Consider the following 17,050-nt stretch of genomic DNA (forward strand, 5'->3'; position numbering starts at 1 on the left):
ATCATATACCTCTCTTGGGAGACTTCCATTGAAAGCTTAGTTTTCTGATCTTCAATTTATGTACAACAGAGTAAAACAACACATTTTTCAAACCCTCTAGTTAAAGATAACTTTATCATGAAAATAAAAGCCGTCGGAAAAAATATTGCTCTTGGAGTAAGTGATTTAAAAATCAACTTATTAAAGACTTTCTGTTGTATCTGTTTTCTTTTCTATTGTATCTTATATATATTATATAAATGTAGCTTCATTAAAATGCACAAGTGTTAGTCTTGGAATCCAGTAGGCTGGAAAACAGATGGCAATGAAGCTAAAGAACATCTGCATCTTTGGGGTTTTAAATCTCTTACTTGTTTGTAAGTAACAGTGACAAATTGAACATTAGAACAAAAAGTGCAGTTATCTGAAAAATCAGTCTACATCAAAGATGTCAAACACTGTGATTCATAAAACTTTAAAGACAGTAATTATCCTGAACAGCTTCTAAAAGGAAAAAAAAAAAGGGGGGGGGAAGAAAAAAGAAAAAAGACAATGAGTGGAATTTCTAGAAGCAGGTTATTAATTACAGCCAGTGGCAAGATGTGCAGAAGGACCATCCAAAGAGAATTCCTGGCCTGAATAAAAGGAAATGCTGGAGAACAGAGGGAGAAAGTGCTGAAACTGCAAAAGGCCCTGGAGCCTTTCTTTTACTGAAGCCTAACTACATTACAAAACTACCAGAAACAAATGGTATCCCCTGCAGCAAATCCTTACATTATGGAGGGGATAAAAAAGCCTTCTAGCTGGCTTTACAAATAGAGAAACAGCCAACAGTCTTCTTTCAATTTCTGTCTTCAAATTCATAGTTATTTTATAATTATTTAATTTTACTTATATATTCTAGCCCCACCCGACTCTGGTAGTGCTGACCTAACATGGGAAAGTTAAATTCACTCCTTCAGGAATTAAGGTTCAGAATTTCTTGTCCAAACCATACTGATGTCAGATGAAAGACTCCTCCCAGGATTTCAGCAGGCTACAGGTTACATCCAAAACCATCAAGCAACACATGAAATGTGACTTGAGAGAGAATAAAAGTACACTTGCAATATAAACAAGTGAAAGAAGGCACATGAGACTTTAGATCTTGGACTGCACTGCTATGGATACATCACACAAATTTGGGAAAGTTAGTTTTCCTCTGTGTCTGCAGTCCCCATCTCATAACCAAGTGGTGACTCTGTGTAGTAATTATGCTCTTTCTATGAGATTACAGATTCTTTCCTGGGGACAGCATCTTATTATAGGATTACATACTGCTTCCTGTAAAATGGCACCAATCCCTCCAGACACTGCAGATATTGCTAGTGTATAATACTTCTGCTGCTTGAACTAGTTGATCTAAAGTACTATGGACTGTGCTTTCCAAGATCTCTATCACTGTGGTAGCATTTGCACATAATAAAACAGAACTGAAGGCACAAACCAGCACAGACCCCTCATAGAAACTGCATCTTTATTGAAAGTTTGATATCATCACAACCTGAACCAGAAAACTCATACCATGGTGTACAGTTTTGCAAAACCCCAAACTGCCTCTTGGTTCCTGGGACTTTTCCTTCTGAAATCATCATCCATCACACTCCTGTACCTAATTCACAAGTTGTCCTGGCTCTCTGCTTGTTTTTTCTGTCCTGAGGCAGAGCCACCATGTCAGGCACTATGACTACAGGGTACCCGTCAGTAGTGCAGTGTATTTGCTGATCTCATAACCTGCCACTATGTACCAGCTGGCTTCATTCCTTCAGTGAAAACCACACTGCTTGTTGCAAAAGAATTGGACAGGATAAATAGTATCTTCTACAGACTAAGATTATAGGCTGTGGATCAAATCATTCATTGAGCTCCGTGCATGTCCCAAGTTCATTGCAAAAACCAGAGTCAAATACAGATCTGAGAAAACAAAACAAAACAAAAAACAAAACAACTCAAACAGAAAAGCTAAACATTTGTCTCAACTGATGCTCTTGCCTATCTAGAGGCAGGATTAGGTAAGAACATACATATATGTAGTCACCAGCACACATGAGTGCCATGCCTTTTGCCAAGCCTGTTTTTGGCTTCCTCAGCTGAAATGGGTAAGAGCCCAGCAAAACTGAGACAGGGAATTCTTTGGCACAAAACTAGAATGAAGCTGAATATGACCCAATGTAAAACTGGACATGAGACCTATGTGTAAGGATACTACTCTGGATGTTCACACATTTCTAGGCATGAAGACAATGGGAAAAAGGGGCTTTATCACAACAATAGCAAAAATGACAAGACTGTTGGACACATCTACCATGGAAAAGCCCTCTGTCTGAATTATGAGTGAGAGACATAATGGTTTAGCTGTGAGTTCCTGCTCCACAATCAGGGCTGTTTTTATTTCACCCAGAGTCACAATGTACTCACACTGAGCATGTGTAACTGTTTGGTTCACTATGGAAAATGTCGATTTTTATTTTGGAAAGTATTTAAATATCACACCCAGAGGTTTCTACCAAATTATCTTTGGATGAGATCGAGACTGGAAAATCTAACTACACAGCAAAGAAAAATTCTGGACTGTTGCTAAACTTTCCATGAAAAAAAATCACAAAAGCCAGAAGCTAACAGGCTCAGGTAAAGACAAGAAAATGACAACAGCAAGTTGGGATAGATGAAAGAATAAAATTAAACCCCGTTTTACCTCAAGGTTATTCAGCAACCCTGCTAAGATTACGCCCAGCAGGTGTGCTAGTATTAAGAGTATTTCCCCAAACTGTTCAAAGGCTGCCACAAAATAGATGTACTCTACTATATCTACCATTAGGTTGTTCATTTCAACTTCAGTGGTAACCTGAAGTTAGTAAAGACTTATGGTTGAACTAATAAATTATGTTATGGAATTCTCATGAAAATCTACTTAAATTTTTAGAATAAACTGTTCATGGTTTATTCCAGTGTGTTTGACCTGCCTTTACCTGCCATCTAAATTTTCATATATACATAATATAAATTATATGATATAGATACATATAAAGGATATAAAAACCTTCAGGTTATGAAAGGTAGCGTTCTTCATCATGAAGCTACAGGCAAGTCAAGTGACTTGAGGGATCATGCAATTAATGCCAATCAGGATATCAGAATTCATATTGTCTGAACAGATTAAGAACATTGTGAAACTGGAGCAGTGTGAGATGTAGCACTGGGATAAACTGGTTGCTTTCTGAACAAATAGGCTTGAATTTGCCATTCAGAATTGCCATTCTTAAATAAAAATGCCTTGATTTTCACATTTCAGGGACCCAGTAGGGCAAAGCTCCCTTTATAGACAGTGGAAAATATGTACTTCAGAGAGTGATTTGGATTGAAGATGGAAGCAGTCTTCCTCTAAGAAGTAGGCATCTGCCTTTACTGGAGTGAATGCCTGATAATTAGTTTCCTTGCTTGGATGTTTAAAAGTGTCTGAAGTCACTAGTGTGGGACAGTGATCACAGTATTGATAACCAGAGCTTGAGAGCTGGGAAGGGCATGAGACCAAAAAACAAAGTTAGGTCATAATTTTAGAGAGTCATTTAGAATTCTGAAACATCTGCATTTGCAACAATGTACTCAACAGAAAAACTGTAAACCACGGTACATTCTCATATTAAACATGCTGACAGAAAAAAAAAAAGACAGGAAGATAATTTTATCACATGAAGAAATTTCAAAATCAGAAATTTGCCACTCTTAGAGATATTTGAACATCTGAGTCAACGCACTTGGAAGCACAAGGACTTTGGACATAGGAACTCCAATTAACTCTGCAGGTTTCCACTTCCAAGCCAGTGGGTTACTGACAGTGTCTTCTGCAATGAGTCTCTCTGGTAACTAGGATCATTTCCAGAGTTTGCTTCAGAGGTTGTGCAGCTGCACTTCCATAATCCAGTTTTTAAAGCTCTGTCTTGACACTGCAATTTCTTTTTCATTTTCCCTGAGGTTCACTAAAATTCAATCACACCTCTTTATACATAAGCATAACTTACATATTTTTGCTTCATCTGTAAATCATGATTTCCCCCCCCCCCCCCATTATATTATTGAAACACACCCATGAGGGACAGAAAATATACAAAACTTCCTATATTTATGCTTCTACCCTTGCCAATAAGGAAAGTTGGACCAAAAGACCTGACAAAGCCTGATGCTATATCTCTTAATCCATCACAGCTAGAAGCAGATATTGTATGGAACTGGCCTGTCTCCAACACATCAGCCTCTAAAAATGAAATTAACATGATGAGCATCTGCTTTTCTACATAATTTGAAACTTTTCAAATGACATATATTATACAAATATCAAATTTGGAAATCCAAGAGGAGTTGGCTGCAGAAAGAATCACTGCTGCAAAGACGCTCAAGGGGCAAATGAGGGCCAAAGTTGTTCTAGGGATGACTGTTTCAGAATGTTTTTAATCATTATCATTGAGAAATCAAGAAAGAAAAAATTATTACCCATGACTGGCATTGTAGTTGGGCAATATTATGGTGACAAAGGAGGTATATAAGCATGTAATGTGCAGTAAGTTAAATCTTGTCTGGAATGAGTTGCCTCCAGAACTGGAAGCAGGATAGCTGCACGAGTATGGCTCTGAGCCCAGACTAATTAGCCCTGCTGAGAACATGTTAACATGGCTATTTTGCTTCCGGGACCCCAGCTAGCAGGGCTGAACAGTAAAGCATTACAGCGTGAGGATAACCCAAAAGGTTTTGGAGATCAATTATCTACACAGTGTAGCATAACACAGTATAGAAATACAAATTATGTTAAGACCCAGTTATCCCTAGTCACAGTAAAACCATGGCTAGACTATTTCCAGGACAAGAAAAACACCTCTTAACTTTTACATCCAAGCAGCCCTGTGGCAAAGCCCACTGGAGACCCCAGACTTGGAGTCGCAGCGGAATAGCTGCCTCCTGCCATTCTGGGAATACAAATTGCTTAAAGTACCAGATGGGAGACAAGGTCATAGTCTTGAACTCTGCTTATGTTCATGGCTTTGGAAATAAATAACATCATCTAAAGGTGGAATGCAGGGTGTGTCCAGGGCTCTCAACTCAAGAGCTCTTAAAATGATTACATTCCAGTGTGCTTAGAAAGTACAGTTTAACCAAGAGGGCTGTGCCTAATTGCTATATTCTTGTCCCCAGGTACACCGTGGTATATATAGGGGTGGAAAAAAAAGAAAAGACAAAGAGCTCACTTGTTCCCACTAGAACAAAGGTTGCTTCTGGATACTGAACACTTTGGGAAATATGGGAAAGCATCAGAGGCCAAAGTCTTGGCAGTCGAGGTCTCAGAAACCAGTCTCTAAGACTGCACGCCCTAACTTTTGTAATACATCACCAAAACCATTAAAAAGAAGCTTATAACACAGTACATGCAAACCACTGTAATAATAAACAGGAATTTCATACTGCAGCAGAGAGACTACTGCTTTTGGCTAATTTCCACTCCATTCCACTAGAATGAGGTTATAACTTTGAAAAGAATTGTTTCTATATAGATAACAAATAAACAAAAGCTTCAAGAACCTTCTTCCCTCCCCAAAACCTTTCTGTGGACTCTTTTGTGTTAGAATTTTTATTTTTCTCTTTATCTGAGTGGGGAAAATAGGAGGGAAACCTGGGTCTTTCTAGGGCTATATTTGTGCATGTGTGAAGTCACTGATAAACCAAATTAGAATTCTATGATCATTTAGCAGTAGATATACAAAAAAATGTAGCTGACTTGTTATTTGACTGCACAAGGCACAGCACATGGATGCTGCAAATTTTATTTTTTTTTTTCTTCAAAATCTTACTTAGTGTGTAATGACTGTGTCAACTTCAGCTGATGCAAACTGTTTCAAGCAGTGTGGGCTTGAAGACAATGTAGCTGCAAAAGCTTATACCTGTGTTTCTAGAAACAGGAATATGTGGGTCCATGGTCTTAAGGAGTTAAGGTTTGTATCATCACTTAATATACATATGTGTAACTATATGCATTTTAGAAAAGAAATAAACTTTTCTGGCTAATCTTCCACAGCACTTTTTTCTTTTTACTTATGGTCTTACATAAAAAGAAAACAAATAACCATAAAGACTGCAATTTATGTTAAGCATGAACATACCGTTAAGTAGTATCAGGTATTACCGATAGCTCAATGATACTTCTTCTGTTTCCCTCAAACCAAAAAACAGGAAATACCATTTGCCATGATAAATTACACAACTGGTTCTGAAAGTGACTGTTGAAAGCACTTCCTCCCTTGTCCCACTGATATCCCTTAGTGATACACAGAATTAAGATGACGTAAGCTACATGAGTGCTATGGAGTGCTGTGTCAGTGCAGCTCATACTTCAGGACCCTAAGTATGGTCAGATGAACATGACAAGGGGCAGCTGTTTGACTCTGGGCAAAGTGTTGTAGCCTTCTGGGTCTGAAAGTAGCTGGGAAAGGGGAAGGCTTTCCAGAGAAGATTTCCCCTAAGGGAGAGGATCAGTAAGGGACCATATTGTTGAACCCTTGAAAATTAGCCAAAGAATAGGCTGCATTGACTAAGCTCCTTATTAAAAACAAAGCCTATTCTAATTTCAGCATGTGTTTTTGGCATGAATGTGCAGGAGCCCTAAGGCACAGTGAGAAAGACAGCAACTAAGTTCTAGTAGAAAAAAAATGTGTTTACATCAAGAAAATTATTTCAAAAGTTACTGGACTCCTCCCATCCACTTTTATTCTCTGCTTACCAGGGAAAGAAGTCTTAACTCTGTATAGTAAGGTCACATTAATGAGACAGTGTGAGTAGAAATTATGTTATCAACTGTTGCAATCAAAGACATTGTTCCCATATCAGAGACAAGTAAGCATAGCAGATGTTTCGTGCCAGAGCAGAGATCCAGAGTATCTTAGTTCATAAATGGGAGTCTATTTGCATAATTTATATTATATTAAATACCTAAAATAATTCTACTATAATTATAATAATTAGCATTATATATTTTTTTTATTTGAAGGTAGTGAAAATAAATGTACATAAAAACTGGAGTCTGGATTATCAAAAGAATTCTGCAACCAGTGGGAAGTGCTCAGTAAACAAAGACAGTGAAAAACAATTAATATCAATCACCTACTTTGTCAGTTTTCATTGTTTTGCTTTGGCTATTAAAAATAAAATCATAATTTTTTTTCCCATTAACATGAAATACTCTACAAATTCAGTCTTATTTGAGGTATCGTTATACATAGACATCAGGATTTTCTTACGATATATATGCTTTTGTTATGATATCTCTTTTTTTCTCTAGGTAAAGGATGCTGGAGATCTCTAGCTAATATGTCTTAGTTTGCTATACTCTCTCATGTACCTTGGCTTAAAATGTTGTTTATCAATTTCTCCTAATGCATTAAGTGCTTTCTCATAATCAGCAAATGCCATGTCTAGCAGCAAATCATATATGTTTGCCTTTCCATTCTGCTATTAATCACACTGCTGTGAAATACCCAACTAAAGATTATCCACTCTTTCGTCTGGCTAAAAAGCTACTAGAGAACTGATTTATGAATGAGGTTTTTGTTTTCTTAACACTTTAGGTCAAGGACAGAAGTGTGAAGTGGTTGTGGTCACTGAAATTTCAGTTGGAGTTTGGAGTTTGCTGGACTGCAGAGCAATTGTAGATTTGCATATTCATACATGTGTCCACTCTTAAGCATGTGTCCACTAGCTGAATGGGTGCTCTTCTCCCAGACACATCTTATTGCAGATCACAAACAACTTATTGATTTTGGTAATTTACTAATATTCAAGTTTATCAAGAAGATAATTTTCACTGCCAGCAGAATCACATTGCTCAGAAAATGAAAGTCAATGATTCTGAACAAAATATCATAGAAATGTAGCTACTCATGTGACTGTTGTGATGGTGTTGCTGATATCTAGTTCATCATGAGATAAATATTTGCTCAAAGTTTATATATATTAATATGAAGACAGCTTTTAAGTCCCATTTGCCTGACTTTTACCAATGATTCCTGGGTATCTGGATTCACTGAGGACCTGAGGACAGGATGGGAGCACTTATACAGACTGCTTCTGTTCCTACAGAATATCCCAAGGGATGAGGGAGTGGATAGAGATATGTCTGACACACAAGTCATTGGACCCTTCTGCCACTATGGGAAAAAGACCTCAGCAAAACCAGCCCTTGAACAGCAAACTACACTGCTGTCTTCATATGCAGGAACTGTTTTTTCTTCTCATTACCATTTGAGGAGGTTTCTGCCCTAGACAGAGATGCTTCTCCAAAAAGAGTGCAGCTCATGAATGCCTGAGTCTGCATATATCATAGGGGCAGAAATCTTCCATAAGGGGCAAACCCAAGCATAATGAAAGAGAAAGTGAAGGGATCAATCATTTAAAGGAGACCAGGCACCAACCAAATGAACTTTTTACACTGTAGCAGACTGGGGGTCTGGCTCCAGCTGGTCAATGGGTCAAGGACCGTACTTCTTCCCAAGGGAGGAAACCTCCAGGCAGATGTGGGTGTAGCTCAGAAACTATATACATTTTTAGCCTCCCTTCACCCCAGCTGATTAGCAGGAATGTGCAGAAACAAATGACTGACCCCAGCTTTCAGTACTACCCAGGAATGATGTACAGGGCTAGGTTGAAGGGATGGGCTTGTATATCCACACATTCAGTGGGCACTTTCCATGAAATCCCAAATACCCTGCCACCATGTACACTTTGACACATCAATCCTCACTGAAAACTCGTGAAACAAAGGAGGTCACTGTTGCATCTCTGAAGGTCATTATTTTATCATTTGGACACAGGATTATAATTTATAAGTATATTAGCTTTTTAAAAAGAGTTACACAAGTCAATATAAAGCCTGTTTTTTGAAAGGTAAATTTCAGATGGCATTAGTAATCTATTTTCAGAAAAATTATTATGATGGCTCATTGGGTAACAAAGGAAAACAGATTTCTCACAGAAACAAACTAAATTTTGGTTTTTTTCTTTAAATAAAAAAACAAGATAGAGTTCTCACCTTACATACTCTCCCAACTCTGGAAAGGATTGTCTTGTCAGATGTACCACTATCTTGTGATATTTCTCGAAAAAAGAAGTAGATTTTATCATCATCTGGGTTATAGGTATCTGGGATGGGAAAAGTTCCAATGAATTTTGCTCCTAGAAATTAAAAAAAAAAAAAAGGGAGGGTGTTAAAAATACAAAGACGAGCCTTAGTACTTGCGATTAAATATCTCTGCACTTATGTTGCATCTTCCAGTGAAACAAATATCACTATACAGACATTTAGTGGTAGATTCCTTACTAACTGCAAGAAAAAACATAGAGTCATGGACTCAGAAGTAATTACTCTTAATGTGATGTTTTTGTCTGCATATCTCACTACCACTTGCATAAATACACAGCACTGGTTATCATTCTCAGTCTGAAAATAGGATAACTCTCAGTACAAAATATTGCCTACACAAATCTACTTTACTGCTCTTGCTACCAATATGAAGCTAAGCAGATTTTCTGAAATCACCTGGTAAAATTTAAATTCATTTAATTAGCATTTTAGCAGTTATGGATAGAGAAATACACTACTGTTTACTAAAGATAACTTGCAAAGGAATGAAAGAACCTTTATTGATCTATGGGATTAAAAATGTCATATAAATGAAAACTTCTTAAGGTAAAAGTTTCCTACATATCTATGATATAACAATCTTGCTGATTACATATACCAAATCCAATACAGAGCCACACTGGGCTTCCCCAGTTAGCACAGCAAGCTCCAAAACTGACTGATCACACAATTCCTTGTGGATGAAAACAGATTAGCTATATCGATGTAATGGTTTGTTTGGGTTATTTACATCTGCTTTTTCCAAAAAGTACCTTGTCTTGACATGCTGGGTCATTGTATTATTTCTGACCTACTCTAAAGCAAGCTTGGGTGTCTGCATCTTACTGGCCCAACATGCTCTTTGCTGTCTTTCTCAGCTCCCATGGTCTCCAATCCTGCTCTACCTGCTCACTATTTGAGGGGTTTTGGTGTTTTGTGCAGGTTTTTTTGTTTGTTTCTTCTTCCTTTAAATTTTGCACTAAAATCAGAAATTAAAGTTATTTGAGGGTCCCTGACTCCAGCAGAGCAGGCAACAACACTGCCTTGTACAAGTGAACCAAATGCTTGGGGCAGTGATTTTTAAGACATTCCCCAGTGTGCTACAATAGATGAGTTCTTCTGAGAGTACTTGGATCAATGATGTTTTTCTTTAAACAGAAGTGGCTATACAAATACAGTGCAAAGAGACCCTTGACTCTAAAATACATTCTTTCAGCAATAAAATACACAGTCTTTGTCCCTCATTATCAGGTAGGCTGGAGTAGAAAGCAATAAGGAGGGTGGTGTAAGAATGCAGAGCAAACAGAGCATGCTGGTGATATGGAGGGAATAGTATTATCAGCTTTCAGTGTATCTTCATGCCTTTGTCCTTTTCATAATGATTGTTACTTTATATTAGCCTGGAGGAATTTTCACCATGAACTCTACAGTACACACAGGAAAGAAAGAGAGTTCTTGATTCAAAAGTTCTCAGTCAAAGGCCTGAGACAGAATGGGATGTATTAAAGTGCTCAACATGCACCTTCGAGACAGAAGAGTAAATTTATGAGTCAAAATAGCCACAGTGCTGCTTGCATTTTAAACCTTTCTGACACTAGAGAATGGTGTCAGCAGGAAAAATGAAATGATGTAGGCATCAAGATCTATAAATTTAAGCTAGGATTTCTAAATGAGCCTGAGGAAAATATTCAATTACTCCTCAGGGCCTGTAAGGCTACTTTGAAGATTAGATCTCTAAGCATGAATAAATACATAAGTATTTTTGCAGTATGGTTTCTTAAATATGCGGTTAGCTAAATAGCCATTTAATAGGAAAACCTGTGAAATACTTCTATACCATGCTTTTGAAATTCACATCCATTTTTTTTTCTCTGTAATCCACATTCATAGAACAAAACACTGAATGTATGGGGTTTTTTAAATTAAATTTCATTGCTTTCTTTGGCAGGCCAAATGCAAAAACAAATGTCTCAATACCAGTTCCTGGAATACATTTAGAAGAATCTTTAACAAATTAAAGGAACACAAATATTTAACAATTTTAAATCACAATTGAAAACACTGAAGTTGAAAGTTAAATCCAAACAAAAATACACTGTAAGAGATATGAAGACACAGAAAGTGAAAACAATTTAATGGAAGAGATTATGATCTGAAAAGCACACTATGTTCTGCAAATGAGATCTTTGTCTGATCTTTTCTAACCCATCCATTTGACATAAAAAAGTGCATTTAAACTAACTGTGAATTAGGTTTTTGGATTCTTTGCATGGGAAACGAATTATGATGATTTAAAACCACTATTTGTTTTCCAATACACAGAATTATTCCCCCCCACAGTTGCTTCAACAGATTTTCCCACATATTAATTTCATGACTGGATTGTATGCAATCAAATAGGGGATTACAGGCATCATGAACTCTGACAATAGATGGTACAGGTGTTGCTCGTGCTTTTTTAAACATGCTAATGTGGCCTAGTGGGAAAAGCTGATACACCTGGTCCTTCACTGTAGGGTTGGCTGGAGTGACCATGTGTGCTGTTGGTTACCTGCTGGCTGTCACACCCTTCTAAAACCAGCAGTAATTTTATACAGTGCAACCACGTGTGCCTCAGTAAGACCTATGGACAAGTTAGGCCTCAGAAAAAGAAGGTAGTAATGGAGTAGCTGTCCCAGAACACAAAGAAATGAAAAAGCAACCCGAAACAGCAGAAGGCAGAAGGTCTGTGTAGCTGGGCTGGCAGAAATACATGGCACAATTAAATATAAAGGATAGTGCTCACCTCAATTATCATAATCACCAAGAAGTCAAACTCCTAAACAATATTCAGCCAGGTCCTCTCTCAGGGAGGGACAAATGAATAATCTTATTTTAAGACAGATTCCTGCAATAGGAGGGGTGAGTCACCCTCTGGAAGTGTCACCTCTCTCAGTAAATTCCAGAGACAAGTGAAAAGATTGAGCTCAGACAGGATGCAAGCTTTTCGCCTTTTAGAGCTAAGGGAGTTGTATCCCATCCAAAGTTCACAGGATATAAAGAAATAATTGCCTGCAATTCTTTACCTGGAAAAGACTACTAAATTGCTATGAAAAAAATGAGAAGGAAAAAGAAAAAGTAGAGATTAATACAATTCAGGGAAACCCTCATTCCAGCTATGGCCTTAGCTTCCTATGAAGGAGGGAGGAATGTGCAGCTGTTTAGTGCATGCCTGTGTTTAAGTGCTCGGGTATCCTACCACGGGATGCTCTCCTCTGCCCACTGGGCTGAAGCAGGGCAGACTGGTTCCAGTGGGCGGTTTTGCCATCCGGAGAGGGGCCACCAGCCCCACTTGCCTCATCTCCAGCCACAGCCACAGGAGAGGCAGCTCCAGTCAGTGGCTGTGGGAATGCCTGATTCCAGCTCTGCGGGAGAAGGGCTGACGTCTGAGCAGAGGCAGCATCCCCTCTGCCACGGCGTGCAGGAGTGTGAGCATGTGTGAGTGTGAGTCATGGGAAAGATTAGCTGCCTTCCTCCTTTTCTCCTCTGTGGAGCTGCTATTCAGTCACTGAGATTAAGACATGTCTTAATTAGTCAAGATAGAGGTGCCCTGCAAGGAACTGGAAGGTATCCCACGCATTTTTCCCTTATGCTTTGTCTTTCCCTCCCTTCCCTCAGCAAAGGATAATTCTGTTTCCAGAAACAGAATAAGACTAAACTTTAAAAATATTAAGGTGTATTATAGCAAAACTTCCTTGGCCCTCTGGAAAAAACAAGCTATATATTTTATGCTTATCCTAAGTAAAACATGAGTCATGCCTGGAAATCATTTATTTCTAATTGTACAATTATTCAAGCATGTACAACTTTTCCTGGAGGTCTAACACATGGTTGGTAAACGGGTGATAGATTTAGGGAAGATGGGATTTAGATGAGATGGGAGTTTGAAACTTGAAATCAAGTAAATATTTTCCTTATACCAATATCAGCAGCAAGTACAAAAGTATGTAATTGGTAACATTACACAATAAACTACAAATATATTGGCCACCCTATGGCTTAGTGCAGAAATGATTCCGTCATTTCGAGTTGCACTCAAAATTTTCTCCAGCCTTAAAAGGTCTGTTTCAAAATATTAAAAGCACCTAGTTTATATCTATGCCTCTTAGTATAACACTGCATGGATTGTGTATGTGAAGTCTTAGACAAAGTGTGGCTGTAGGTTTTTATATGGCTGGAAACAAGGTAAACCTGAAGAATATATGGGGTCTTCAGTGTTTATATAGTGTGGGGTAATTTTCACCTCACAGTCTAGCACACTAAAGCTGTTTTTCAAGCCCAGACATATTAATATACTGTGCTCCTTAGAAAACTTTCATGAATACAGACGCTTTAAGTGAAAACAGAATAAATCATGAATCAATCTAAAGAAGAAAGGCAGACACCCCCCACCCAGCCTCCAAACTAAAACACATGAACAGTTCTCAAACCTATAGTTTATTCTGGTTTTTTGTGCTGTTCTCTTGCCTTAAACTGCTTGTGTAGTAACAATAATAACATAAAGAAATGTTTGGGACTGGATATTTAAGTTGTAAGTTCTTTTGGGCTGGGAACTGAACCCTGTAATGCTCATCAAGGTGGATCTATACTAATGATAACACCAGATGCTCCTCAGGGCCAAACCACAGTAAATCCAGTTAATCTTTTTTTTTTTTTAAGCATATTATTGCATCCCTTAGGAAAGCAGCTATGCAGACATGCTACCACACTGAGCATCTGCGGGCCATCAGTGATAAAACTGGATATGCAGTTGCAAGGCTAATTACAGTTAGAGAATTGCCTGCTGGAAGGACGCATCATCCTGGTCCATATAACTTACAAGCCATTGCTGGTCTACATTGCACAAGTGGTGTGTGAAAACGAGACAGGAGATAGGAGAGGTGGGACAAGAAAGGTTTTGAGCACAGGGGATAGGGGAGCAGAGTCAGATGTGATATTTTTCTAGCTGTCCAAAATATTGCTACTGTTTGGAAAGTTAATAATTACTTTAAGTTCTTTTTCCTTTATCTCCTCATCTCACATCAGAAATTTTGGGATTATGAAGTTGCATCTAGACAGAAATGTAAGGCAACAGTACAGAAGAAGAAAGAGAAGAGGTAGGGAAAAATAATTAATTAAAAAAAAAAAAGAACATTTCCTCTTCTTGAGGACTCAAAGAGTTAAGAGGCAAAATTATCTTCTTCAGAAGTTGTCTGCTGGGAAGACAACTTAACCCTGTGGTCAGCAGGCCCTGGCTCTACAATACACCCATAATAGTTACACAGGCATCCTGAACCAGGGCCAGTGTTGCCACATCTTTAAAGACAGCTGACGGCTAAGAGGGAGATGCTTTAATTGAGCAGGGTTAGCTTGTGAGTGAAGTTTTCCATGTTACTCTGTGTGTGGTTTGAGACTGGCTGGGTGTAAATGCAGCCAGTTTTTTAGAGGGTTTACTAGCTCGGAATGTTTTTTAATCGGTAAGAAAAAGCAGTGTTTTGCTTGGGCAGCTATTTTTGTGTGCCCTTAGTGGTTTTAAAGTGATCCTTACAGCAACAAAGCGTGTTTTACCCCCTCAAAAAAAGGAAAAGAAGAAAAAAAAAGACCTCCTACCTAAAAACTTGGAATTTCTAGTCTGTCATTTCAACATGCTGTACGGAACAGCTTTTAACCAGTGATCGGAAAAAAAGGTTTTTAAAAAAAAATATAGCAACAAGACTGGAAATAGAAGCATTTAAGTCATGATATTACTCCACTTACAGGACTATATACAGATATAGAGATCAAAGACGGAAAGTATGATTAGGTCTTATGCTCCTACTCTTTCCTTAATTAGCATTTTCACCTCTGTGACTTTTCTCAAGTGCATTTTTGTTCCACTGAGCTTATTTTTAAAAAGCCTATGTAATCCAAAGATATCATGATACAATATCTATATTTGTAGTTACTGGACACATATTTATATAAGAAAGGAGTTATTAACTTCAGAGGGGTAGGGACAATGCAAATGACAACAGCATATGTTTGGGATCTTACCAGTAAGCCAGTAATGTTCAGAAATGTCAGTTCTGATGTAATGGTGGTCGTGAGAAGGACCCAGAGAACGTGTTAGAGCAGTGTCTTTGCCAAGGAAATCAGAAGCTGTTCCAGCATAAAGATACTCATCTGCAAATAAAAAAGAAATAGGGTTTCTACAGCTGTGGGGCAAACAAAATTAAAACTGCGTATGCTTTTTTGGGTGAACAACACCTGTGTGTAATTGGTCTATTAACCAATTTAATTTTAAAGTATTACTGACTTATATTTTTATGTGGTTTTGGGTCCTCAGAAAAGTAAATTCTCTGGCCTTTAATGGGTACTGGGTTCTAAGGGTACGGAGAAGCAGACAATCTGGACACCCTGCCCCATGGACCTGGGGGCTGTGGTGAGGGCATGACCATCTATCCATCCTTGTGTCCCAGGCTTGCCATGGCCCCAATGGCTTTGCTGCTCCTGGGTTTGAGTTAGAAAACCATGATGGATGCAACTATTTAACGTGGTAACATCAGGAATGTGGCTACAGACCCAAATTATCATCATCTTTACACAGAGAGTGGTCTTGCTAAAATAAATGATGTATTTTCCTTGAGCAAAGCAGCCAGAATTTGCCTCACAAAGAAACTACACCTATAACACAGTGCCATGTGCCTGCTTCAATTGCAGTCACTATTTACTCTTCTACCAGCTTTGTGGGTAATGCAAACCCTAAGAAATGCACAATATTTTCTGTTTCCCTTCAGATATTAGTACTTTTCAAAAAGAAGCAAAGAAACAGTATCACTGTGATTATTTTTTTTTTTTACCACACAGTACATTTTACAATACTCTTTTTTTCCCCTGTAAAATAACAAGATAGCTGTATTGGTTGGAAGAGGGTTTTTTTTTTTTTTCTGTTTAATGATTTGCAACAATAAATCCCTAGAGTTAATAAAATGAAAAAAGTTCGTATTCATAAATTATAATCATATAAAAAGCTATATGATACATAAGAATCCCCTTCCAAGAGTTCCTTCTCCAGGTTTTCTGATAATCCAGGGTGGAAACATTTCACAAGATCTTTTAGAGAGAAGCCTTTGTTGAGAGTGAATGCAGAATAAATACCATTCAACATAGATGTTTGTTCTTTCATTTGTGAAAGATGTAAATGCACTTAAAAAAATAAGATCAAGGGGGAAAAAAAGAAACAACAAGCCAACCCACAACCCATGATCTGTAAGCATTTTATTTGTCCTAAAAAGATCTATCATCTTTCTTTTTACCTCATTATTATTGTTATTTCTTTATTCTTTCCATGACAGTTTTGGAAAGCACATCTTTCAGACAGCATGTCGCCTTTGTAAAGAAACAATAGTGCATTCTGAAAGGTATTTGTCATAATGAGAAATGGGCAGGGTAATTGGTGTTTGCTAACTGACAGGCACTCAGTGATCGATAAATCTGAAGGGTTAACAGAAATTCTCCATCCTTGCTTAGGCTCTGCTGACAAGGCATTTTCAGCACTTCTTTCGGCTTTTGGTATCTCTCATTCCAAGTTTCAGACATATCCTGGACAGTTTTGGTGAGTGGTAGCTTGTAATAGAGGATGGATGATGAGCAGGTGATTTTTCAGTCAAAAACACTATTTTTTTTTAATTTACCTGTGGAATTCATTTGGGGAGAAATGTCATGTAGTACTCAAAGAGAGATTAGCTATTTCTCCAAAGAATGAAAATTACTCAGTTGTGTTAACTTACATGTGACTGAAAATATAATCAGATATTATTTAGCTCATAAACATCTAAGTTTTCTGAAGGATCAAAGTCATCTTTATTGTCATTTGGC

General features: G+C 37.9%; 1 protein-coding gene across 4 annotated transcripts in view; it reads right to left on the reverse strand.

The window, feature by feature from the left end:
* SEMA3D (semaphorin 3D) overlaps positions 1–17,050 on the reverse strand; it is a 139,290-nt gene that overhangs the window by 41,227 nt on the left and 81,013 nt on the right. For all 4 annotated transcript variants that reach the window (XM_027639829.1, XM_027639830.1, XM_027639832.1 and 1 more), the window contains exons 7-8: positions 15,227–15,355; positions 9,086–9,228 (exon numbers count right to left, since the gene is read on the reverse strand). In XM_027639829.1, the coding sequence (XP_027495630.1) occupies positions 9,086–9,228; positions 15,227–15,355 (272 nt within the window). The remainder of the gene's footprint in view (positions 1–9,085; positions 9,229–15,226; positions 15,356–17,050) is intronic.

The sequence above is a fragment of the Corapipo altera genome, unplaced genomic scaffold, assembly GCF_003945725.1.
Source record: "Corapipo altera isolate COAL_440 unplaced genomic scaffold, ASM394572v1 1b, whole genome shotgun sequence".
Taxonomy (NCBI): domain Eukaryota; kingdom Metazoa; phylum Chordata; class Aves; order Passeriformes; family Pipridae; genus Corapipo; species Corapipo altera.